This window comes from Galdieria sulphuraria (assembly GCF_000341285.1).
Source record: "Galdieria sulphuraria unplaced genomic scaffold scaf_27, whole genome shotgun sequence".
Classification (NCBI taxonomy): Eukaryota; Rhodophyta; class Bangiophyceae; order Galdieriales; family Galdieriaceae; genus Galdieria; species Galdieria sulphuraria.
This window is the reverse complement of record NW_005178448.1, coordinates 59,395-81,338: the sequence shown is the minus strand read 5'-3', so window position 1 is coordinate 81,338 and position 21,944 is coordinate 59,395. Positions and strand designations below refer to the sequence as shown.

The following is a 21,944-nucleotide window of genomic DNA, read 5'->3' as shown; positions in this document are numbered from 1 at the left end:
AACATAGAAAAAAAAAGTTGTTCAAAATTGTCACTATTTTTCTTATAGTTGAACTACGGAACTTGTATGATAGCTTGGAAACAATATCTTGAAAGGGTACCATTGGAATATCATGTGTTGTGATTTTGTAAAAATATAAGAGTCGATTCCTCCTAGTTTGATAACCCTATCGATCTTGATAAGAACCATCGCAAACTTGATATGTCAACGATTTACTTAGTCGACATCTTTTTTTCCAATTGGAAAAGAAATTTCATTAACAAACCAAGAGTCTTATTTCATTCTTGCGGATATCAGATCAGCAATTATCCCTCATTAGACATAAAAGACTCTATATCTCCTTTGAAAGCATTCCTTCAATGCTCAAGATAGAATGAAAGAAAATTTGGTATTTATCAGTTGCAAATACAATGAACGAAACATATTGAAAAATAAAAACTCTCAAATACATTCATCATTCGCTAGCAAGATATGACCTTATAGAAGATCTTATCTTCGACCTCAACGCAGGTTTATCTATACCCAAGTCCCTTAAAATTTCTTCGGTCACCGCTGGAAGCTCGTCCGTATCGATATCTTCGACTTTCGGAAGACAATAAGCAACGTCCTCTTCATAAAGACCACAACGTTCTCTTAGGAAAGTATTCCAATCAAATGACGAAGACAAAGAACTCGATGCTGCAACCTTTTGTTCGCCTCGTGTATCTCCTTCTTCCACTTGCATAGCACTTTGAAGCTCTTCCATTTGCATCCTATTCTCCATGCTTGTTCTCTGTCTTATATTTCGAGATACTCTTAAAGTAACATTTGATTGCTCAGCTTCCAAAGATGAAACATATGCACTGGACATCGACTCAAAGATAGTTTTACACCATACTGAAAAATATTTACAGAACTCTCCTCGGTTTGCTTCCCCAACTTTCCTCAACATTTCGACATTATCTATTCCCAAGAATCGTTCAAAATTCCTTTGGGAAACAACTGTCAATTGCAGACATGATCGACTACTTTCATTCAAAGTTGACCCTGAAGAATGTTCAGTGGCCAAATAACTTGCATCTTCAACAATATTATGTTCTTCAACAGAGAAAAATACAGATTGACCATAACTAGTATATACTACCACAAACTGAAAACAAAGTTGAACAGATGAAAGAGATTCGTCATTCAAAACGGAAATAACTTCTTGGAAAAATTGTTCTGCTTCCTTCTCAATATCTCTCTTCGAAAATTCAGTTTTGTGATAAAATTTAAATGAAAATCCAACAACATAACGTGTTTGTCCATTATGGAATACAACATATGCATCAGCGCCACTAGAATTGCCATCTTTTGGAACAAAAATACCACAACGTTGTAAATATTTTCTATAATGATCAGAAAATGAATCAGAGACATTTCTCAAGATGGGTATATCATTAGATTTTGTTGATTCCATAGAATAAGAAACATTGTCCTGTTCAATAAAAGAACCCTGGAAAATTCCTGGAATAGCAGAATGTACAATAGGCGAGGAGTTAGAATGAAGAAAAGTTAATAAGCGAAAGCGAAAGATCTTCATAAATACAAATTCAAAGAAGACTCCCTTTGCTGTTGAAGTGTCGGAAATATAACTAAACGGAGATAAAGGAAAGAGTTCAGTAGCCTCACGGAAAAATTTATAGTTGCTATGAGCTCTCAATATAAATTCACAACAACCAATCTTGAATTCGGTGCCCAAATCAATCCCGTCAATTCCACAACTTTCACGGTAAAACCCAAAAGTTGCAACCAAGTCCATCAAATAAGTTCTCGTTCCACATATAGTAATTACAAAGTCAATTGGAAAAACTGTTCCGAGTTGATAATTCAAAAGGACAAATTGATATCGAAGAAGGGTTGCGGAATCTAGTATCTCCGGAATAATAAAGGTTCCTGACTCATTTAGTATATCTTCAAAGACACTATCTAATAAAAGTTCCATATTGTCATCGTTGATAGCAGGTTGAGATAAGTTTGCAAGTTTCTCTACTAGGGCTAGTAAAGTATTCTTTACAATTAACGGAATACCTCCTGTCTTCTTTTTCAACAATTCTACGAATTGATATCGTAAATCATTTGAGGGCAATAACCAGTCCTTCAAGGACTTTCCATTATAAGTTTCCAGCTCAATATATTCGTTAATATCATTTAGTTTAAAGGGATTCAACCGCAACATATGGAGGGTGACTTTACTGGAGCGAGCATCAGACAGGCGGGCTGAGATTTCGTCGGTTCGCCCAGCAATATATAGGATAACTTTTCCTGTATTAAGCAACTCATCTACAGTTCGAAAAAATTTGCGATACGGGATATAACTTGGATTGGGCTCGACGAACTGTTTCATGGTAAGTTCACTATAGTATTTGGTGATGTAACTCAGGTGGCTAAGTTCGTCTATCATCAAAAATAAATATTGTTTCTGAAATTGTTCGAGAAGATACTGGAGAAATAAAAAAACACTAGGTTGCTTCATCGCTGCGTCCGTGAATTCTACAGTTTCTCGGGCAGTCATACCGTTGCACTCGGCTGTAGCCAGAGCTATGTTATACCTTAAAGCCTTTCGAAAACTTGCAAAAGGAGCACGAGAAAAATTCTCTCCTAGTTCTAAGACAACTGACAATGTGTGTTCCGCAAAGTGTTTCCAAGGAACCTTCGGAGCACTCAACTGGGGTTTCTCATATGAACTGCGTGGCTGTTGAAAAGTCTGTACACTTGAACACTCATGCTCAGTAAAAATATTCAAATAAGACAAAAAATTTCGGCCTAGAAAAGTTTTCCCTGCTCCAAATATTTGCGGGGCAAAACAACAAGCCGGTCGATTGAACAAAGGACCACCGTACATCTTCTTCGAGAACTGGGAACGAAAAGTTTCAATGATAGCCCTTACGTCTTCCTCTCTGTCAACTTGTGGTTCTTTTAAATAGTAAATTGATTCCATAGAGAAAGTTTCAACGACAAATACTCCATAAAAAATAGGAATGCAAAAGTGATGAAGAAAATTGGATGAAAAGCTTCAAACATTTTGGAGAAACGACGATACTTGGCAGTGTTTTTACTAGACAGTAAACTAAGAGCATCTTTAATTATACTTGAGAAAAACATAGCCAAAGAATCAAAACTTCCAATGTAATTATGTCGAGCAACCTCAAGTTAATCTTTATAGCGAGGTCCCTTCAACCAACTTTCAATACAATTACATATCTTATCATCACATAATGCACTAGAAACTGAAAAAATTCTAAATTATCTACATACTTTGTTTGTGAATGGAATTGTCACAACAACTTTCTCTAGTCATTTGAACCGAAGATTGTTCTAATCATATTTTCACCAAGAGCAACTTAAGTCGTAGAGTAACCAACAGAATTTTCTGTTTTCCTCGCACTGAGTTGGTCTTTAAGCAGTTGATATTGACTTTTTACAGCATCTGAACAGGTTTACATTATGATTTCAGAAGTTTCAAGAAATGAGAAAGATCGACAGGAGAGTGCAAAGGAAAACAAGGAATAATAGTACGGTTTTCAAATCAATCCAAGAACGGAATGTACAAAAACCAAAGCTTGCCCATACATATATCATAGAAGATCATACGAAAATGCAACTAAAGGCAAAACATAAGTATCTGGTCCTACATTCCATCATAATAACTTGAAGGTCCATAGCGGCATTTCTGAAAATATAATAAGCTAAATTATCTATGCGGCTTTAATTTTCTTAAAAGAACAAAGGAAATACTAAACTACTTTGATAAAAATTTTCGAATTCCTAATATGATTCGGCAATCTTAGTGAAGGATTGTCAATATCGAAATAGAAGGAAGAATCTGTTGTAACACCATGCAAATCTATTGTTTGAACAAACGATATTTTGAGCAGACAATATACAAAAGTTCTTCTTAATAGACACTTGGAAGAAGACTCTTGCGAAATATAACCTGATGGGTATATGGTGGAAGGTTCCTTTGGATACTTGTCACAAGAATCAAAGACAACTCAGTATTTTGTATAAACAATACAAGAAGTGTTCATTCTACTAGGAACAAGTCATACTTGAAAAATAAGAGAAACGCTTTTATCCAAGTTGTTCTATAAGAAATAAAATTGTCGCCAACTTTGCAATATTTTCAGCAGAATAAAATAAAATAGTTTGTTTAATTCTTTTGCCGAGTCAATCAATCTCATCTCAAATGGTATTGTGGTTGTTACTATCCAAATCGGTAAAGGTCTTATTCTTTTAAATATGTTGATCAATTTTGTCTACTTTTGTAAAAAGAATATATATTTAGAAATAATGGAAAAGCAAGAATCTTTCACTTCTATTTGCAAAGAAAAAAGTAAGATCAATCTTGAAATATAAGTGCAAGGAGAAGCAAAAGCATCACCACTTTTACTCTTACAGTCAAAAATTTCAATAAGTTCTTGTTTGAGGCTCAATCCTCCTTATCGTAAGGAGTTTGTGTATCTACAAAAGTGTTCGACAAGAGATTTCCATCGATGATAAGAAAAATGAAAATTTTATCATCTCTTTTTTTTATTGGCAAGATTTGAAGACTTTGGAAAGTTGAAGGGTTTATACATGTTGAATAATTGTTGTTCAACAGGAAGAAGAGGAAGATTCCATGGTTTAGAAGAGAAGCTAACTCAACTTTGTTTGCAACTTCCTCTCTTGGAGTATTGTTTCGTGATAACTGAAACTGGCATCATTCTGTACGTTGTCTTTTTTTTGGTAAAGACCCTCTTAACCTTTGCTGTTGTGTTAGGACTCCAAACAAACGTGTAAAACCCGTCATAGATGTGGAACCTGAGATAGTATTTCAGGTAAAACAACTGGCGACACAACTAAGTAAGAGTTGTTGTTTGCGTGTGTTTATGAAAGATAACAAAACTGATCAGCTTCACTTGTATTTCGTAAATCGTGCAAAACAATAATACTAGCAACTAGTCAATTAGACGTAGTCATATACGATGTCGGTGACCAAGTAAGTTGTTTCTGCAATTTGGAACCAACCCTGAGACAATATATCAAGTTCCTCGTTGCATTTTCAAAAAAGAGCAAAGAGAACAGAGAAGGAAACGGTCTGACCCAAGAAAAACTAGAAGAACTTGGAAGACTCATACGGGAAACACTTTGGTCTGACTAAACCATGAAAAAATATTTATTCGAGAGAAGCACTAGTCATGTTTAAAAAGTTTTCTAAAGAATCCTCCCAAACCACCACGATGTTGGTTTCTGTCGTGCTCCATCCAACTACTCCTATCTGATAACTGCGGGAGAGAAGCATTATTTCCTTCGCTTCCTCTCCAGTCCAAACCTTCACGAGCAAGTGTTCTCCACTGTTGCTCAAATTGAGCTCTTTCTTCAGGAGTTAGGTTGTAGTAGTTTTCCTTTGTAACTTCTTGTCCTGAACCATCCCTTCTCCTGATAACTTCTCTGCCTCTTCCATCTATTTCTCGTTTCCATGCATATTCTTCATTTCCTGCAGCACTATCTTTCAAATGTCTTCGTACCTCTGTTCGGTTTCCTTCCCTTGTCGTTGTGGTACTTTCTTCATAAACCTCTCCTTCTGGGCCAAAGTGCTTCTTTGAAGAAAAACTATATACATGAGCGTTACCTCTTCCTGCTCCTCTAGCAAAGTCTTCTTCTAGCCTTCTCAAGGATTGTTCAATGTTGCCGAACATTCCCCCAAAACTTCCTCTATCCAGTCCAGCAAAAGGAGTTTCAAACAGTCGGTCAAAGTGGTCAAAAGGAGATTGGTTCCAAGGTTGCATACTATGTCCTCCTCTAAAAGGGTTTCTTTCGTCGTATTCGTCTTCCACACCTCTGTCATTGGGCATTCCATAGTCTTCTGGTTCTTCTACTATGACACGTCTTCCATTGGGACGTCTCTCAATATTTTCAGGAAAAACTACACCAGTATCATCATAAACTTCTCCGTCATAATACGGATAACGATCTCTGTACATTTGCAGCACCACAGTTCACCAAAGACTTATTTACAAAATGTGCCTTAAAGAGAGTAATGGAATTCCAAAGAAGGGTATCGAATGTTCTACGGAACAAAAGATGCTTTTATTGAATGAATTAGAGTCAGGTCAAAAGACTCACTGCTCGAACGGAAAAGAGAAGCGAGTCGCCTTCAAATATAAACTTCACAGGTAGTCCAACTTTCATAAGAGTGCGACCTGAAAGTTTCAAGGTAACTCCTCCCAAGTTTGTACTCCACTGGAATACCTGGAATATACTTTAGAGAAATGACAAGCAAACACTTTTACTTACTCCTCTAGGATCTGTTTCTATGGCACCTGTCGATACATTAGTTCTCAGTTTTCCTGGACAAAGTTCCTGTCAAACAGCTTTCAGTTGGCACCAACGCTATTATTATCCAATATTTACCTCTACCAAATATTCCCAATCTTCCCGAATTCCACGAAGGTGCATTCTCGGTAACTGCAAACCAATTGGACGATTGAGATTGACGGCAATAACTAAAGCCTCGGTCTTTTCATCATTCACAAACATCCAACCACCCGAGTCACTTGTAAATGGATTCCATAGCCGATACATGGTTCCAAATAGAACAAGGGGTGCAAACTCATTTCGAAGTTCAATATAACTCCTTATTTCTTCCACTTCATCTCTTGAAAGTTGGCGGACATCCATTTCATATCCAAAAGTTCCACACATCGCAACTAGGCTTCTGGTCTTCATAGTAGTGCTTCTTAAGGTTTGGTGATTGGGTATTGAACTCACATGAGAACCCATCGAACACACAGGATACACCAAACTGGTTCCATATTGGATTTGGACACGAGATAATGCATCTGTATTATCGCTACACCAGATTTGAGCTGAATAATAAAGCATTCCTGGGTCAAAACGACCACCACCTCCCGAACAAGATTCTATCAAGACTTGTGGAAAGGCACCCGTAATCCTTGCAAAAGCTTCATAAACACCTAAGATATGACGATGAGCGATTTCTCCTTGTCGTTCCGGAGGAAAGGCTTGTGAGAACACTTCTGTCAAATGGCGATTCATATCCCATTTCACATATCTTCCCTATCGTCAGTTCAATTCCATTCAAAAAGCTATTGCCACTTACTCAATATTGCAACTACTCAGAATACTAGAAACTTCCTCAATAACATGATTTCTTACAGCTTCTTGGGAGAAATCCAAAACCAATTGATTCCTTCCAGTAGTTCTTGCTCTTCTTGGGATATGAAGACACCAATCTGGATGTTGGTGATACAACTCACTTTCAATATTCACCATCTCTGGTTCGATCCAAATCCCAAAACGCAAACCCAATTCGTTAATTTCACGACATAAGCCTTCTAAACCAAATGGGAATTTCGTTCTATTCGCTTTCCAATCACCTAAGCCTGAGCGAGTATTATTTCTATTTCCAAACCAGCCATCATCCAAAACCACCAACTCAATTCCACATTCCTTTGCTCTTTTTGCCAATTCAACGACAGCTTCATGAGTCACATTGAAATACATTGCTTCCCAAGTATTGATAAGAACTGGACAAATGGTATGTCGCCACATGGGAGGAATCAAATGATAACGATAGAGTCGATGAAATTGTTGACTTATGCCACCCAAGCCTTGGTCACTATAACATAACACCACTTCTGGAGTAGAAAATTCTTCTGCTGGTCCTAAATCCCACGAGAATTGCTAATTTTGTTCAGTATTCTTTCCTATCTGATCAATTGTTGCCTACTTGTGGATTGATACCCATATTGACACGTAGACGACCACTTTCTACCAATTCGGATTCCAAACGAAAGTTTCCGGAATACACGAGACTAAATGCAAACGCTTCACCTTGATCTTCTCTTGGTGTGCCTAAAGTAATCACTCCAAAAGGATTATGCTATTGAATATTATCACTTGAGCATCCAGTTTGGTAACCAAGCAATCCTTTCTCAATCTCACCTGATGTGAAGATGCACCTCTAGTAGATTCCACTAAAGACATTCCTTGATACAGTTTCTTAGTCACCAATTGTCTTTCTCTAGCCCAAGAACCAGATAGCTGAGTTAGATAGAAATCGTCGGTATCGAAGTCTTGTGTGCAAGAAAAACAACGACGAATGATCAAACTTTCATCTAAGTGATTTCGGAACACTGTTCTTCTCACAATCGCATCATATTCATGGAAAACAGTGTAATACAACTATGTACAAATGACAACCTTATATACAATCCAAAATGATCGAGTTGCTTACAATGACTGCCACTTTTGTTAGAGGATCGATCATAGTCAATTCCAAAGTAGTTGCATCGGAATCAACATTAACATAAAGTCCAGGAAGTGGATATGGTGGCAAAAGCTAAAGACATTCAAAACGCTCATTCTTATCACTATTGTGTAATTTCATATTACCTTTCCACCAAATATGCGATGACTTGAGTATACCAAAGGAGATAACGTTGTTCCATCAGAATATTCTATTTCAAACGAACAGGAACGGTAATCTCCAGTACCTCGATCTGAATATTCCAACAGTTTGGTATTCTTTCCGACAATTTCGGGATCTAGGCAAACTTTAAAAACTTGTCCACAGTGAACTATAACTGTATACCTAAATTGATCCAGACATTCTGTTGTTGTTGTCTCGGAGTAGGAGAAGAAAATGATCCAAAGCGGCTACAAGATAAAAACTCGTCTTCTAAACTATCTATACTTGGCAAGTTCTTTTCAAAACCTTCTCCTCTACGAAGGGATGGAGACCTCTTCCAAGTAGGTAAAGTCTTGTGAGACAAAAATCGGCGCTTGACACTAGTATCACTACTTTCTTCTTCTAAAAAACAAATCATTCTCTTCACTCTACCACAACTGTCTTTCTATATAATGACAATCCAACCTTTCTCTGAACTAGAATGTCCAGTATCTACACTATCCGTTCTAAAATAGGAAGGAGAAGAAACTTCACTACGATCTCCTCCACTCCAGGGTTCATCATCGTAAACAACTTCCAATGAACTCAAACCCTATCATAGTACAATCCTAAGCTTACACTATATATAGAAAAGAGAAAGACCATACATACCTTTCGATGCGAATCATCAAAAACAGCCTTTGTTGATGGATAGTTCTCTTCCAAAGTAACACTTCCATGTTTATCAACTCCACTCAGTGTACTTCCTGTTCTTTTCAATTTGTCCATATTCCATAATCTCCAACTATAATACACAATAGCTATTCTCAAAATATACATAAACATACAGACTTTTTCTCACCTCGCATTCTCCAATCTACGTGGTTCTGTAGCACGTGGAGTTTGGGCTTCCACTGTATAAGTTTTCCACTTTTCAGCCACTTCATCAGGATCCAATTGTTTGAGGTCAGCAAAACCAAGAGGATTCAAACTCTCCCAAGAATCTCCTAATATTCTTCGTTATTATTTGAAAAGAAGATTCTTAGGTCCAAAAGGTCTCCTACCAATATAGCCTTTGGGATCGAAAGGTGTAGGGTTATTACCAAACCCTAGAAACAACAAGTCATCTTCCAAAGGAATAGAAGAACCCTAAAAAGAAGAAGATGGATGAAAAGTGAACTCTTATCGTTCATTTCCTACCCAATACAGATGTTCCAAGTTTCTGCTGTCATCGACACGAAAGGCATATACAGAGTTTTTACAACGTAGTCGAAAGGTTCTCGTCAGTGAGTCGTAATAAATACCAGGTGTGCTTTCTATGACTGCTTCTTGACAGCGTATACTCGATGACTTGTAAGTGTACATCAACACAACTTGGAATATTCCCAACAATCACTCTTTAGAAAATTCATAGCGTATGAATCGTTTTTATAACTAAACTAATTGGAAGACAAACATTACATACATATATACAAACATATGTCAACGAAACGTATCACAGCAACTCTCATACACCATTAAACAAAATAGAGTCCGTATTCAAGTCTTTTTCCCCCAAACTTAATAAGGCAGCAGAAATATCACTGTCCTCATCAATCAATCGATGAAGCAACTCTATCAAGTTCACAGCTGAAGGCCTCTTTCCTGGTTCAAAAGACAGACAGCGATTGACTAATGAAATATATTTACAACTGGTTCGCAACTCACATTTGTGAATATCAGGTTTCACTCCATGTTCAGCTTTGCCAATAAACAACTCATATCTATTCTTTCCTTTGAAAGGTAACTCTCGAGCACCCATTTCCCAAAGAACCATCCCTAAACTATATATATCGGAAGCTTGTGAAGGCCGTTCATTTCTCAATACTTCAGGTGCCGTATATTGTATCGTTCCTAATGCTCCATCTTGATGAATATTCGAAAGAACTGCACTCATTCCAAAATCAGCAATCTTCAAGTTCCAACTGGAATCTACCAAAAGATTCGCACTTTTCAAGTCCCTGTGTAGAATAGGTGGACTTCTAGAGTGTAAGTAAGCTAATCCTTGAGCTGCATCCACCGAAAATTTCATAATAAAAGTGTAGTTGAGGTCGAATTGCTTATCATAAATAAGACGCTGTAAACTGCCTTTTTCACAATATTCAGATAGTAGAGATATACTTTGGTCGCTATGGAATATAACTCCCATAAATAAAACAATGTTTGGATGTCTCAACAAAGAGTTGATTCGGACTTCATGTTCCAAAGTCTTACGAGAATCTAAATCCAAATGAGGACACAATACTTGTTTAACTGCTACAAGAGTTCCTTGCCAAAGACCCAAATAAACCACTCCAACTGCTCCAATCCCAATTTGCTCTCCAAACTGCACTTCGTTCTCTTTCACTAACCATGACGTTTCAAGTCCTCTTGCCACTTGTGTTTCTTTCATTTCTTGAGCAGTGCGATAAGCTTTTCTTCTCACTACAACATAGTCCATCGTCAAACAGACAATTATTAGCTTGTAACTATGACTTACAGTTTTCGGCTGTGCCTAGGCGTATCACAACCACAAAACGCAAAGTAGAAAATATAACATGAAAAAGTTGAACCAACTGAACGTCCCATTCAACATTCACATCTAACGAAGATCGTGTTACAGGGGCAAAAAGAACCTGAATATTCCGTTACTTCAACAAGGATACAACTCAACAATCTCCAACATACCAACTCAATGATACAAGTGATACCCAGAAAACTAACAATTGTAAAGTCTACAATATTCAATCTTTGTTTAAAAAATTGCACTCTGCCCCAGGTATATATTCGTAACAACGTTTCAATACTAAATATTGTCCACACCAATAAGTTGGCTCCAGTCTGCAGCCACGTGGTAACTATATAAGCATATCTGCTGCTTGCGTCTAGTGTCCTTTCAAACCGTTAAGAATTAATCAACCTCACAAAGCAGTTTTTCTTACCAAGCTGTCCGGAACATGACAATATATTTTGACAGAAAAATAAGCAAGTTGATAATAATGAGAATGGAATCTATTAAATACACCGCTGGGGAGTCTGCAAGCAAACGCATTCTACTTCTTGAAAACCAAGGCTCACTTGCAATGCGTTGAGACTCGAACCCAACAAAAAAATACGCTCAGACTTACCTCGTATGAGGCTCCGTTTCCGGTCGCAGTCTCAACACTCGTTCGACTTTTGCCTTTCGCGACCATTTCGCTTCCCACACAGGAAAACATGTTTTCGACGAGTTTTCCACGTCATAGTTCTCTTCGTCTTGTCGAAAAGAGTCGCTTTCCTCTTCACGTGCCAAGGAGCCTTCTTCCACCACAACATCTACCTCACCGTCAGGATCCTCCCATGTAACTCTTCTATCGTTAAATAAGTCGCTCATGAGCGGGCTTTTCTTCAAGAAAGAGAGAATATGAAGGAAACCAACGGGTTCAAGCACATAAATATCACCAACTAGCTTCCGAACGTGAAGCACCTGAAAGACTATATAGGAGGCGAGAGTAAAACTCTTGGAGAAAAAGAGTGACAAGTGAGTAAAGCAAAAAACTTTGCAAACTAAAGCACGTTAAAAGTATTGCGTCAAAGGGGTTCAGACGAGACGAATCAATACAACCGTTGTTGGCACACAATAGATTCCGACTAAATGAACGAGGAAAAGGAATGGACACAAATATGTCACTTGGACAAAACCGCTTGGGTCGATTCTGCTGGAAGCAGTCGGGGAGGAAAAGACAGTTGTCCCACATGAATAGAAGTAGTTTGAGACGCAAAATTCTCAATTGAACTGAACAAAATAGATATTCTTGTATATATACTTTATTTATGACTCGTTTTTTTCAACAGATAAGAAATCCTATCAGCCAATATTCCCGCACGACTCTCAAGCACTCGAGAATAGACTTCAAGACCTGCCTTGCCAATCTCTGTATTGTGAAATATTTTTGATTGCTCAAGTTCTGTTTGAAGCATATATGGGAAACGCTGTTTCAAAACTCGAATAGCAGCATCTGCCCTTCTTAAAAGAACAGAATATTTTTGAATACGATCCCTTCTCAGAGTCCATTTGGCTTTCATTCCTTCATCCATCTTCAATTTCCATATGCAAACAGCTTTCTCCAACTTTGTTACTGTTTGTTGCGCGTTGGATTCATTCCATTTCTTTTTTTCTTTCATAAACTTTTCTATATTGAAGTAGGGATTGCTCATATTCACTTCGAGTTCTTCACCTAGTACTTCCTTGGCTTTCTTTGGCAAGCTAGAAACAAAAGAGTCGGCATATTCATCTTTGCTATAATTGCTTCGTTAATTTGACGACATTCTAGCCAAATATTTCTACTTTTTCCTTCTAAATCGGTCAGAAACCATACAATTTCAGGAGAGAGACCCGAGCTGGGAAGTAGAGGTTCGCAGACCCACCATTGTTCTGTTTTTTGAGAAGGTTTTGAACAACTTTCATATGTTATAATTCCTCTAAGACATTCTAGAGAAGAGAAAAAGTCTTGTAAAAGTTTATCCAGCTCTTGAAGTCGAGGTAGATAGTTAGCAATATCGGGTCGTTTCGCCTTCACCATGATTTGAATTGTAGTCCCGTCCTCAAGGACCTTCTGTGCAGGTTGTTGGACGACAATGTTTTCCAACGTATCGTATAATACATGCAACTCCCTGTTCCACATGTCTAATGCCTTAGGATCTAGAGGTTCAAGTTTTTTGAATTCTCCAAACGTGCCAGCATGTAGATTCTCAATTCGTTTGGAGAGAATGAGAGCCCTGGACTTTTCAGGATTTCCGGAACTATCAACAGCTAATGTCATCTCTGCGTATCTTGCTTTCCACATTTCAATCTCTTGTTTCATCTGGTCCAATTCATTGGGGGTGAGTAAACGAGTCTTGTTGAAAGAATTGTTGCCAGCTTCACCAGACGCAGGAGAATTCGAATGTGACCCTTGTTTAGTGTAATTCGAATAATGCCATTGTGGATTGAGGTGGTCTCGTTGGCCAGCAACTCCATCGGGTCCATTCCACCATAGAATGGCGCTAGAATCGTGTTCATTTAATATGGAAAGTGAGGTGAAATCGCCACAAATGCTGGCCTCGTAAAGAGATTCTCGAAGAGCTTCACATCTCGATAAAAAATCATTGACCTGTTTCATACAAAGATTTGCTTCTGAAGAGTCCAGAAAAGGAATAGCCTATGATAATAAGAAGATGCCCCCAATGAAACTAATAAAATTGTTACCTGCATGAATAACTCAATAACCTGAATGTAAAGGTTGTACGCTTGTTCATAGTCACCGCTTTCGTCGTTAGTTGCGGCTTCATGTGCCACTATTAAAGCCTTTTGGAAAATTTGAGTTACGTACGGCACATCGTTGTTTCTTTGTGTGGCGTTCTGTTCGCGACATTCTCCACTAGAGGTTTGTGGAGATGTCCTATTAGAGCACGAAGAGCTATTGTTTGACGTTACTCTTGAGTCTGATATCGTAGTTGCTTTTTCAGGGCTTTGGTTTAAACTATATGTTCCATTTGGACTGTTAGATTGGTTATTTGTTTCATATCTTGTCTCCTTTTCTTTCTTCTTCGATAAATCTTGAATGTTGTAACTCTTCGTACGGTTTCCGTATGGACTCGAATCTTTTGCTACCTTTGTACAGCTAGAAGAGGATGAGCTCTCTTGAACAACTTTGGTTGCAAAAACTTCAGGACTATTCTTCTGGTTGTCAGGAGAACCTGAGTGTTCTCCCTGTCCCTTCAACTCTGTCTTGACTCCCTTTTCATAAGAAGGACTTCGCTTTTTTTGGTTGAGTCTATCTATAGGAGCATAAGAACCTGGCGCTCCTGTAGGTTGTAAACTAGACAATACTCCCATATTCCTTAACGGTTCGTTCCTAAATGGTTGAATGAATGGCTTTCGAGGTGCAGCACGCGCAGCTTTATGTAGTTCTCTCTTCTCAGACTTTGGTATTGAATTCATTGTACAGTTTTCCTTACATTCCGTTTTCACATGGATTATACTCTCAGCACCTCTATCTTCCCTTGTTTTGACAGGTTCCATCGGTTAACATGAACACACGATGAAAGCTGTAGGTCCACGGAATCCTGTTGTGGTCACCCAATTCAAATTTTAAAAATTCTCACAGGGCGCCAAAATTTAAGATTGCCTTTTCCAAACATTTTCCTTTTGTCTATCTATTTTCGTATAAGCAGACTTCTATTGATATAAAGTTATGGGTACTCATGTAGAAGCAACACCTTCTACTCCATTACCTAGTTCTAGCTCCTCCAACGCATTTTTAGAGACAGTCAGTTTGTTAGATGAGCTAATTGCTGTCTTTGATAATCAAGAAGAAGCAAAAACGTTGAACCAAGGTTGCGAGAAACTTGAAGAGTTGGGACAAGTGCAACAGAGAAAGGTCCATGACTGGAAAGGAAAACTAAAAGGTTGTAAACTTTGCTTAGTGTTGTATCCTTCCACTGACCACTGGTTTTCTTGTAGCTCTTCAAACTCGTGTTGACGAAGCATTACAAAAGACGAAAGGGTTTGAAAGTGAAGAAGAATATCAAAAGAAGTTGGAAATGCTCGAAAAAGAGAAGCAAAGTATCATCAGTGAAATAATGAAAGCTGAAGAAGACTGTTCCCTTGTAGAGTCCCAATTAGATTCCGTCAAAAACGAAGAACAACGTTATTTGCAACTTTATACAAACATGTGTGATGAAATGAACAAAGAAATTCCCAGGATGCAATATTTATTGAGTCTGTATGCGGATATTTCTCGATTGCGTACCAAAAGCTTCTTTTCTTCGTGGGACCAACTTGAGGATGTATTTAGTGGATATATTCTGTCAAAAAAAGGTGATGACATTCAACCATTCGAATTTCCTATCAAAGCCAACACCAGTTTTACTATTGTGAATCAACTTTGGGAAATGTTCGAACGTACCATCACGTAAATACGAATAGGCAACTATTTCGTTTTATGTTTCTAACGGAACATGATTATCGACTCTTGTGAAATGCTGAAGAATTATTATTTGTTTAAAATGACATAAAGGTTTTGTTTACAATTTTGAAACAAATTGATTCCCTTTTTCAGCCAACAGAAGAAAATAGAGATACAGCATTGTCTCTAATAGCTACAGAAAAGTTGCCTGTCATGTATTCCTCTGATATATCTTTTTTAGAGAACGGCTGTTGTTGATAACCTATTATTTTCTATTGTTGTGAAAGGTCCCGTAAAAGGTTGTTTTCTTTGCTGCAATACAGTAATATGATTACACATAGACTGTCCCAGGAACATGATCAACCTCATGGCCATGCAGTTAACGAAGAGTATGAAATAAGGTAAAATTGAGTTTCTTATGAAGCATGAAGAATTTGTAGAACCCAACCGGTTCAAAGTCTCTTGCTATAATGACTCTGTATAAATTGATTGTGTTTCTTAATTGTTCCTTTTGACTTTGTTGTCACTAGTATCAATTTTCATTCTAAGATACACATCTCATCCAAAGTGACAACTAGACGACTTGAAATAAACACCATCATAACCAGAATATAACAGCCATTTTCAAGTATTGGAAGTTTCAACAATTGCAACCTTGAAGAAAATTTTACATTCATCAAAAGTTGAAAGAGCTTATAGGCAATCGGACACTCTCCATGGATGAAAAGAGATTCTGACGAAGAAGAAGAGATGTTGACCTGCCTTGGTTTTGTTTCGCAACATGTTTCTGCTGTCGGTTGTTATCACCGCTGGCGGAAACACAACATATCATTTTGTCGTTCTTCAAGTAGTTTACGATATAGTGTTTTTATAGACAACTCGAAAAAGCTTGGTAAACTTCGTTCCTTGGGTCGTTATTCAGACACAAGTCCATTGGTTTTGAAAATGTCGAACAGTGACAGTGGAGAAGACATTTTGCAGTCTATTCTCAAACGCAAAGCAGTGGAAGTTGAACAACTGAAGGAGAAACTGGCAAATGAGTCAAGTGACAATCCTATAACGAGTCGCTTAGCCATGGAAGGGTCTTTTGAACCTAAAGATACCTTTTATTGTGCTCTTAAGAAGCCCAATTTTACTCTTTCAGTTATTGCAGAGATAAAGCGCAAATCTCCAAGTAAAGGACATATTGGAAGTATTCGTGATCCTGCAGGGCTCTCAAGAATATACAAAGAAGGGGGTGCCAGTGCCATCTCAGTGCTGACAGATTTGGAAGGTTTTGGAGGGACTTTAGATGATTTGCGGAAAGTATATAAGGCTCAACAACAATATCGAGAAACCTATCCAGGACCAGCTCCTATTCTTCGTAAAGACTTTATAATTGATAAGGTTCAAATTGCCGAAGCAGCGGAAGCTGGAGCGTCGGCAATCTTGCTTATTGTTTCTGCTTTGGGCAAACGAACAAAGGAGTTGTTGCAGGCAACTTACGCTTTAGGCCTTGAAGCATTAGTGGAAGTCCACAACGAAGACGAAGTTGATATAGCTCTTCAGTCTGGCGCCAAGATCATAGGTATCAATAACAGGAATTTGAAGAATTTTGAAGTATCTTTGGAACATGCCATAAAGCTACGTCAACTATTACCACCTGAGATAGTTTCAGTGGCAGAAAGCGGTATATCTGATCCTGCCGTTGCCTGGCTATTAAGAGATGAAGGATTCAATGCTATACTGGTGGGAGAAGCTCTGGTAACTGCAGCAGAAAGGAGTGAAGCAGTCGGTACATACTACCAAAAGCCTGTAAATCAAGCTTATGGTTTGATAAGAGCTTTCTTATCAAAGAGTTCTCGCAAGTATGCCAATTCAGCTACTGCAGCGTTGTGGGGACAGGGAGAAGGTGCAAAGGAGTTTCTGGGTAGCATTTCCATCTAAAGTTTATTCGAATCATAAAGGATTCACATAAATAATTTTCAAAAATTACACAATAGCTATGTTCTTCAAGTAACATTTGTGCAACTCTGTTTTTAAATGCTTGTTTAATTCGTTCCAATCCACAATCCTTTGCCATGTTGCGTGTGCCGAGTCAAGTGAGACCTAAAGTTGCAGTATCTTGCAGAGAGAACCTTCCAGAGGATTTGATAGAAAGACTGTTCTTTTGTAAACAGTTGGATGTTGTTCGAGTCCTTCCTACTCAGTCCTCAACTTTTACTTCGACAGATATTCCCGTGTTATTTTATGTATGTAAGTTGCCTTTAGAAAGTATCATACAACTTGAGACATTGAAAGCATTTGGATTTCCTGGAAAAGGTAACTATTTTATCTAACTTGTGACTGATATGGATAGTAAACGGTGTAGAACGAAAGAGTAGTCTTAAAGGCATTATGTTATTACACAGTGCTGTAGATCGTACCAACAATATGTGTGTGACACCAGATGGATTCTTACATTTAGTACTAGATAAAGAAAGCTACGAACAATTTGGGTTGGTTGGCTCCAAACTTAACCTAAAAGGAAAGTCTGAATATTTTCATATCCAAGTACGTTTGTTCCTTCTTGTCTTTTGAATACTGATTGTTTGCTTCAGATTGATCTTCATCGTCTTGCAACTGGCAAGCAAAATACTCTAAGAAGTCGTTTAGAGTGGTAAGAGTGGGCATATTCTATTAGTGTCGTTTGTGTTATATAGGAGTTAGGTGTTTGAAGAAAACAGCCCAACCTGTCGATATGGCCATCAGTTGTTCTATTCCTTTGGATCAAGTTCCTTTACAAGGCTGTCAAAAGCTATCCGTTGAACCTACCACTTTATTTCTTGAAGGGCAACGTGTTCCTTTGATTCATAATTGGTTTGTTCGTTGGTCCAGTTATATTCAAAATGGACAAGCAACAACCGAAGAAGATATACATTCAGAGATGGAATTTTTGGTTCAGTGGATGGGAGCCATCGTTGCTCAATGTCCTGCTCTGATGGATATGCAAAGTGAATTATCATGTGACTATATTTGTCCTCACTTGGAAGAAATGTATTCAAAGGAATATTTTCGAGATGATTCTTTATGGACAGAAGAGAATATACAGCATCAACAATGGCAAGGTTTCATTGGATGTCATGTGACGAAAGCTTTTTGTGAGTCCATACAAAGTGAGGTATTCAGTAGTTGTTTACTTTTCCAAGTCGTATATCTTATCTGAATGACAAAAGGTTCAACAAAATAGAGTGAAATGGGCCATAGTATCCTGTTTATCTTTTGAAGATGTGCCCATTATGTATAAAGGGAGCAAGATAAGAGCAGCTTCACCTGCAATGGAACATTCGATGGGTTTAATCATGGTTATATTGCCTAATGGAAAATATTGGCTTGTCTTTCAACCAAATACTCAATCAGCAAGTTTATGTTGATTCTCTCGTCGCCAACTAAAGACAATTGATATATATATATTCTCGGAAAGAGTTGTCGACAATGAGATGATGAACTAGGTGAACATATTCATTCATTCTATTTACCATTGTGACTCACAAAGAGTTGACTATTGTTTGGTGATATAAAAAGGAGAGTGTAAATGGATTGTCTGTTGTTTGAAGAAAAGAGAGAGAGAGAGAGAGATATTAACTTTGTGGGAGGAAGAATGGTGTTGGTTGCTTGTTTTACAGGAACAGCATTTCGACACTTACCTTGGTTGGTTCCTCATAACCGAAAAGATATTTTTGATAGCAAGAAGAAACGAACTGTTTCCATCTGCAGTGCTCGTCTGCAAGACAATTTTACAGAAAGACTTGGCTTTATAGGTTGTGGTCACATGGCAGGTGCTATCATAAGAGGCTTTATTGCGGCTGGAATACCTGGTGATCTTATCCACGCCACTACTAGAACACAGTTGAGTGCAGACAACGCTAAGCAACTGGGTGTTGGTCATATTTCAAGTGATAATCGACACTTGGTGGAAAGTTGTGACATGATCTTCCTGGCAGTAAAACCTCAGAGCCTTGATCCTGTTTTAAGACAACTTAGAGAGAGTGTAAACAGTGAAGTGTTATATCAGAAGTTGTTTGTTAGTATCGCAGCTGGAAAGACTTGTGAACAAATCGCTTCTCAACTCGGAGAAAGTAATAGAGTCCGCGTGCTGAGAGTGATGCCCAACCTTCCTGTTGCAGTTGGACACGTTGCCGGTGCGTATTGTGCAGATAGACATGTTGATCCAAAGGATATAGATAGAGTAGTGAAATTGTTTTCGTTGGTTGGCCAACTGGAACAAGTAGACGAAAACTGTATGGAGGCTGTCACTGCTTTATGTGGAAGTGGTCCAGCTTTCGTCTATATGTTTTTGGAAGCACTTGCAGATGGTGCTGTGCGGCAAGGATTAAACCGTAAGGTAGGAATGTGAATCATTCTCGTGTCCAAAATAATGAACTACAAAGGTTGCCAATCGTCTCGCGTTGGAAATGGTTTATGGAGCATCCAAACTTGCCAAAAAGGATGATTTGCACTTTGCACAACTGCGCAATCAAGTTGAATCTCCTGCTGGAACAACAGTTTATGGCACAGCAGCACTTGAAAGTGGACACTTCAGGACAGCTATTATCCATGCCATTCAGGAGGCCGTTCAACGTGCAAAGCAACTGTAATTTCCATAAAGTATCTATTATTGACAAATATGTCCAACATAAAGTTACACATGGCTTTGACCTTGTTCAGTATCATCATAATCATTCTAATCTTGTTGTTCCCCACTATTATGGTCTTCATGTGTCATATTCGAAGCGTCATTTGCATTACCACGAGAAGGATTGCCCAACAGATTTTCCACTAAAATTCTCCAAAGGGAACCATAACTCTCCTCTTCTGTGAAAGTCTCTTCTTCTGCTATTCCGATGGGATGCTGTTGTTGTATGAGATTGGCTGGAAGACTAGAAGTATCATGAGCAAAGTCTGCAATACTAACTTGGGAAAAAAGTTGGGCATCAATTAAACAAAAATCATTCTTCTCGTGCTGCTCCACACTTATAGTATCTTGATCAATTAAAGAACAGGCGGTCATTACACATTCCAAAAACCAATTCCTGATTTGTATAGAATTCCACGCTGGTTCGGCTAAAGATATAAAGACTTTGGAAATTTTATCCAGCATGCTCACCATGGAAGCTGAAAGTTTGTTTTTACGTTGTGAAAAGCTTCCTAAACTGTATAGAAATGTTTCACTCATCTCAAGCTTCCAGGCTTCCAACATCATCAAAACCGTCTCTGGAAAAGTTAAGATAGCATCCAACAACTTTTTGTTGGCATCATCATGCCCTAAAAGGAACTTAGCCAAAGCATAATTCAGTTTGTAATTAGGTAACAACTCCAGTTTCAAATGATGTGTATTTTCATACGAGCTTATGACAAATATGTAATCACGAGCTAAAATAGATACAGTGTCCATATACAACAGAGCACCCTGAGTTTCGGAGTCAATTGACTTTTCAACAACTAAAAAGTACTCACCATAGGATCATGTTCCCAGTCCAAGTTGTAAAGAAGTTTTACTACTTGTAAACTGGTCTGATAAAGTCCTCTTCGAATAAGAGCGTGTGAATAACGAAACAATACCTACAATAATCATAACAAGACGATATAACCAACACCTTCCTTACCACAAATAAAAGATAATTAGAGCCTTGTTCAAACTTCAAACGACAAGTGCCACGAAAAGGTTTGAAGTTTGCAGGCCAAGCACCTTCTAAAATATAGATTGCTCTTTCCAACAGATTGACGGAACGTTCTGGTTCTCCCATCAACGCATAACTCTCAGATAGTCGAACGAGTGCTTCTACATGGTAGGGATGTCTACTCACAAAATCTACCAAAAGAGAAGGATCTCCAATTTCTACAATATTCTCAAAGTCATTTCTAGTGGATACAAAAATTCCTTCAAAGTCATATCTGAACCATTTACATCCAGATAAATCTTCTTCAACCAAAGTAAGTCTAATGTCTTCGGGTGTTCCCAGCCAGTCCCTTCCAGGTGAAATCAAAAGTGACTTGCGCTTTGCAGAAAAGTTGCTTCGTACAAGTCGTGAGCGGACTCCCATTTCAGCCATTCTTCCACGTCCTTGTTTCTTGTCACTTGAATCGTCAATACTACTTCCGAAAAGTTTCCTAATTTCGTGCTTGGAGTGGAGAAGAGAAGCATCCACCCAAAACACTTTCGGTAAATCCGTTCCTATGACTTGCTCCTTTGTTTGGCTCTGGGCAGGTTCCTTCTGAGTTAGGTTTTCATCCCAGTCTTGTGAAACTGTTTTCTTCTTGTTTTTCCTATTTCTTCTCTTTTTCTTCACATCATTATTTGGCGCAAAACTTTTACTATTTTTTGGCTTCTGGTTGGACCCTATTTGGTCTTCTTCCGACTCGTCTTCTGAAAGGGCTTCTGTTGGTACGTCACTTACGGAAGACTGCAACAGTAAAAAGGGACTTTTGACAGACTGAAAGAGCTCTGGTTCTTCAAATGCACTCACTTGCTGTTCTTCTTCTCCCTGTTCAGGTTTTAACGAAACAGCTTTCAACTCTCTTTCCAGACGTCTTAATTGTCTTCTACTCATGACACAAAACATACA

The 21,944-nt window shown here is 38.2% G+C and overlaps 12 protein-coding genes across 12 annotated transcripts; 5 read left to right on the top strand and 7 right to left on the bottom strand.

Moving 5' to 3' along the window:
- Window positions 1–376: 376 nt before the first annotated feature.
- On the bottom strand, window positions 377–2,978 carry Gasu_33830 (archaeal ATPase). The gene has a single exon (XM_005705644.1). It carries the CDS (start codon window positions 2,957–2,959, stop codon window positions 455–457), a length of 2,505 nt encoding a protein of 834 aa, XP_005705701.1. The 5' UTR covers window positions 2,960–2,978; the 3' UTR covers window positions 377–454.
- A 1,540-nt stretch (window positions 2,979–4,518) lies between these two features.
- Window positions 4,519–5,243, top strand: Gasu_33820 (uncharacterized protein). Its single transcript, XM_005705643.1, has 4 exons — window positions 4,519–4,727; window positions 4,781–4,863; window positions 4,914–4,999; window positions 5,048–5,243. Exons 1-4 carry the CDS (start codon window positions 4,597–4,599, stop codon window positions 5,159–5,161), a joined length of 414 nt encoding a protein of 137 aa, XP_005705700.1. The 5' UTR covers window positions 4,519–4,596; the 3' UTR covers window positions 5,162–5,243.
- A 4-nt stretch (window positions 5,244–5,247) lies between these two features.
- Window positions 5,248–6,048, bottom strand: Gasu_33810 (uncharacterized protein). The gene is made up of 2 exons (XM_005705642.1): window positions 5,333–6,048; window positions 5,248–5,285 (listed from the first exon to the last, which is right to left on the bottom strand). The coding sequence occupies exons 1-2, from the start codon at window positions 5,982–5,984 to the stop codon at window positions 5,275–5,277; spliced, it is 663 nt and encodes a 220-aa protein (XP_005705699.1). The 5' UTR covers window positions 5,985–6,048; the 3' UTR covers window positions 5,248–5,274.
- A 9-nt stretch (window positions 6,049–6,057) lies between these two features.
- Window positions 6,058–9,798, bottom strand: Gasu_33800 (alpha-galactosidase). The gene is made up of 14 exons (XM_005705641.1): window positions 9,614–9,798; window positions 9,478–9,562; window positions 9,276–9,420; window positions 9,086–9,218; window positions 8,900–9,026; window positions 8,618–8,836; window positions 8,419–8,570; window positions 8,261–8,365; window positions 7,969–8,208; window positions 7,754–7,906; window positions 7,124–7,707; window positions 6,415–7,075; window positions 6,298–6,363; window positions 6,058–6,252 (listed from the first exon to the last, which is right to left on the bottom strand). Exons 1-14 carry the CDS (start codon window positions 9,776–9,778, stop codon window positions 6,109–6,111), a joined length of 2,979 nt encoding a protein of 992 aa, XP_005705698.1. The 5' UTR covers window positions 9,779–9,798; the 3' UTR covers window positions 6,058–6,108.
- A 9-nt stretch (window positions 9,799–9,807) lies between these two features.
- Window positions 9,808–11,828, bottom strand: Gasu_33790 (serine/threonine protein kinase). Its single transcript, XM_005705640.1, has 5 exons — window positions 11,560–11,828; window positions 11,374–11,508; window positions 11,120–11,324; window positions 10,932–11,067; window positions 9,808–10,876 (listed from the first exon to the last, which is right to left on the bottom strand). Exons 1-5 carry the CDS (start codon window positions 11,802–11,804, stop codon window positions 9,921–9,923), a joined length of 1,677 nt encoding a protein of 558 aa, XP_005705697.1. The 5' UTR covers window positions 11,805–11,828; the 3' UTR covers window positions 9,808–9,920.
- Window positions 11,829–12,187: 359 nt separating this feature from the next.
- On the bottom strand, window positions 12,188–12,618 carry Gasu_33780 (Rho guanyl-nucleotide exchange factor). Its single transcript, XM_005705639.1, has one exon. The coding sequence runs from the start codon at window positions 12,593–12,595 to the stop codon at window positions 12,239–12,241; it is 357 nt and encodes a 118-aa protein (XP_005705696.1). The 5' UTR covers window positions 12,596–12,618; the 3' UTR covers window positions 12,188–12,238.
- A 9-nt stretch (window positions 12,619–12,627) lies between these two features.
- Window positions 12,628–14,538, bottom strand: Gasu_33770 (Rho guanyl-nucleotide exchange factor). The gene is made up of 2 exons (XM_005705638.1): window positions 13,659–14,538; window positions 12,628–13,611 (listed from the first exon to the last, which is right to left on the bottom strand). The coding sequence occupies exons 1-2, from the start codon at window positions 14,472–14,474 to the stop codon at window positions 12,649–12,651; spliced, it is 1,779 nt and encodes a 592-aa protein (XP_005705695.1). The 5' UTR covers window positions 14,475–14,538; the 3' UTR covers window positions 12,628–12,648.
- Window positions 14,539–14,548: 10 nt separating this feature from the next.
- Gasu_33760 (uncharacterized protein) lies at window positions 14,549–15,513 on the top strand. The gene is made up of 2 exons (XM_005705637.1): window positions 14,549–14,860; window positions 14,916–15,513. The coding sequence occupies exons 1-2, from the start codon at window positions 14,647–14,649 to the stop codon at window positions 15,368–15,370; spliced, it is 669 nt and encodes a 222-aa protein (XP_005705694.1). The 5' UTR covers window positions 14,549–14,646; the 3' UTR covers window positions 15,371–15,513.
- A 535-nt stretch (window positions 15,514–16,048) lies between these two features.
- Gasu_33750 (indole-3-glycerol phosphate synthase) lies at window positions 16,049–17,333 on the top strand. Its single transcript, XM_005705636.1, has one exon. It carries the CDS (start codon window positions 16,081–16,083, stop codon window positions 17,284–17,286), a length of 1,206 nt encoding a protein of 401 aa, XP_005705693.1. The 5' UTR covers window positions 16,049–16,080; the 3' UTR covers window positions 17,287–17,333.
- Window positions 17,334–17,388: 55 nt separating this feature from the next.
- Window positions 17,389–18,783, top strand: Gasu_33740 (uncharacterized protein). Its single transcript, XM_005705635.1, has 5 exons — window positions 17,389–17,661; window positions 17,711–17,837; window positions 17,894–17,998; window positions 18,049–18,499; window positions 18,555–18,783. Exons 1-5 carry the CDS (start codon window positions 17,421–17,423, stop codon window positions 18,750–18,752), a joined length of 1,122 nt encoding a protein of 373 aa, XP_005705692.1. The 5' UTR covers window positions 17,389–17,420; the 3' UTR covers window positions 18,753–18,783.
- Window positions 18,784–18,798: 15 nt separating this feature from the next.
- Window positions 18,799–20,034, top strand: Gasu_33730 (pyrroline-5-carboxylate reductase). The gene is made up of 2 exons (XM_005705634.1): window positions 18,799–19,723; window positions 19,770–20,034. Exons 1-2 carry the CDS (start codon window positions 18,914–18,916, stop codon window positions 19,974–19,976), a joined length of 1,017 nt encoding a protein of 338 aa, XP_005705691.1. The 5' UTR covers window positions 18,799–18,913; the 3' UTR covers window positions 19,977–20,034.
- Window positions 20,035–20,037: 3 nt separating this feature from the next.
- Window positions 20,038–21,938, bottom strand: Gasu_33720 (uncharacterized protein). The gene is made up of 3 exons (XM_005705633.1): window positions 20,985–21,938; window positions 20,836–20,940; window positions 20,038–20,788 (listed from the first exon to the last, which is right to left on the bottom strand). Exons 1-3 carry the CDS (start codon window positions 21,927–21,929, stop codon window positions 20,063–20,065), a joined length of 1,776 nt encoding a protein of 591 aa, XP_005705690.1. The 5' UTR covers window positions 21,930–21,938; the 3' UTR covers window positions 20,038–20,062.
- Between the last annotated feature and the right edge of the window lie 6 nt (window positions 21,939–21,944).

Bases quoted from the DNA above. Each gene is read 5' to 3' on its own strand.
- Gasu_33830 (XM_005705644.1), bottom strand. From the start codon at position 2,959: ATGGAATCAATTTACTATTTAAAAGAACCACAAGTTGACAGAGAGGAA.
- Gasu_33820 (XM_005705643.1), top strand. From the start codon at position 4,597: ATGTTGAATAATTGTTGTTCAACAGGAAGAAGAGGAAGATTCCATGGT. The intron at 4,728-4,780 runs GTACGTTGTCTT...CTGTTGTGTTAG, and splicing joins ACTGAAACTGGCATCATTCT to GACTCCAAACAAACGTGTAA. The intron at 4,864-4,913 runs GTAAGAGTTGTT...AAAACTGATCAG, and splicing joins ACAACTGGCGACACAACTAA to CTTCACTTGTATTTCGTAAA.
- Gasu_33810 (XM_005705642.1), bottom strand. From the start codon at position 5,984: ATGTACAGAGATCGTTATCCGTATTATGACGGAGAAGTTTATGATGAT.
- Gasu_33800 (XM_005705641.1), bottom strand. From the start codon at position 9,778: ATGTACACTTACAAGTCATCGAGTATACGCTGTCAAGAAGCAGTCATA. The intron at 8,837-8,899 runs GTTGGATTGTCA...TTTGTTTTTTAG, and splicing joins ACATTCTAGTTCAGAGAAAG to AAGAAGAAAGTAGTGATACT. The intron at 7,708-7,753 runs GTAGGCAACAAT...GAACAAAATTAG, and splicing joins ATATGGGTATCAATCCACAA to CAATTCTCGTGGGATTTAGG.
- Gasu_33790 (XM_005705640.1), bottom strand. From the start codon at position 11,804: ATGAGCGACTTATTTAACGATAGAAGAGTTACATGGGAGGATCCTGAC. The intron at 11,325-11,373 runs GTAAGAAAAACT...ACGGTTTGAAAG, and splicing joins GTCATGTTCCGGACAGCTTG to GACACTAGACGCAAGCAGCA. The intron at 10,877-10,931 runs GTAAGTCATAGT...ACTATGTTGTAG, and splicing joins CCTAGGCACAGCCGAAAACT to TGAGAAGAAAAGCTTATCGC.
- Gasu_33780 (XM_005705639.1), bottom strand. From the start codon at position 12,595: ATGAAAGAAAAAAAGAAATGGAATGAATCCAACGCGCAACAAACAGTA.
- Gasu_33770 (XM_005705638.1), bottom strand. From the start codon at position 14,474: ATGGAACCTGTCAAAACAAGGGAAGATAGAGGTGCTGAGAGTATAATC. The intron at 13,612-13,658 runs GTAACAATTTTA...TTATTATCATAG, and splicing joins TTATTGAGTTATTCATGCAG to GCTATTCCTTTTCTGGACTC.
- Gasu_33760 (XM_005705637.1), top strand. From the start codon at position 14,647: ATGGGTACTCATGTAGAAGCAACACCTTCTACTCCATTACCTAGTTCT. The intron at 14,861-14,915 runs GTTGTAAACTTT...GTTTTCTTGTAG, and splicing joins CTGGAAAGGAAAACTAAAAG to CTCTTCAAACTCGTGTTGAC.
- Gasu_33750 (XM_005705636.1), top strand. From the start codon at position 16,081: ATGAAAAGAGATTCTGACGAAGAAGAAGAGATGTTGACCTGCCTTGGT.
- Gasu_33740 (XM_005705635.1), top strand. From the start codon at position 17,421: ATGTTGCGTGTGCCGAGTCAAGTGAGACCTAAAGTTGCAGTATCTTGC. The intron at 17,838-17,893 runs GTTGGTTGGCTC...TTCATATCCAAG, and splicing joins GAAAGCTACGAACAATTTGG to TACGTTTGTTCCTTCTTGTC. The intron at 17,999-18,048 runs GTAAGAGTGGGC...TATAGGAGTTAG, and splicing joins CTAAGAAGTCGTTTAGAGTG to GTGTTTGAAGAAAACAGCCC.
- Gasu_33730 (XM_005705634.1), top strand. From the start codon at position 18,914: ATGGATTGTCTGTTGTTTGAAGAAAAGAGAGAGAGAGAGAGAGATATT. The intron at 19,724-19,769 runs GTAGGAATGTGA...TGAACTACAAAG, and splicing joins GGCAAGGATTAAACCGTAAG to GTTGCCAATCGTCTCGCGTT.
- Gasu_33720 (XM_005705633.1), bottom strand. From the start codon at position 21,929: ATGAGTAGAAGACAATTAAGACGTCTGGAAAGAGAGTTGAAAGCTGTT. The intron at 20,941-20,984 runs GTAAGGAAGGTG...TGATTATTGTAG, and splicing joins CTAATTATCTTTTATTTGTG to GTATTGTTTCGTTATTCACA. The intron at 20,789-20,835 runs GTGAGTACTTTT...TCCGAAACTCAG, and splicing joins ACTGGGAACATGATCCTATG to GGTGCTCTGTTGTATATGGA.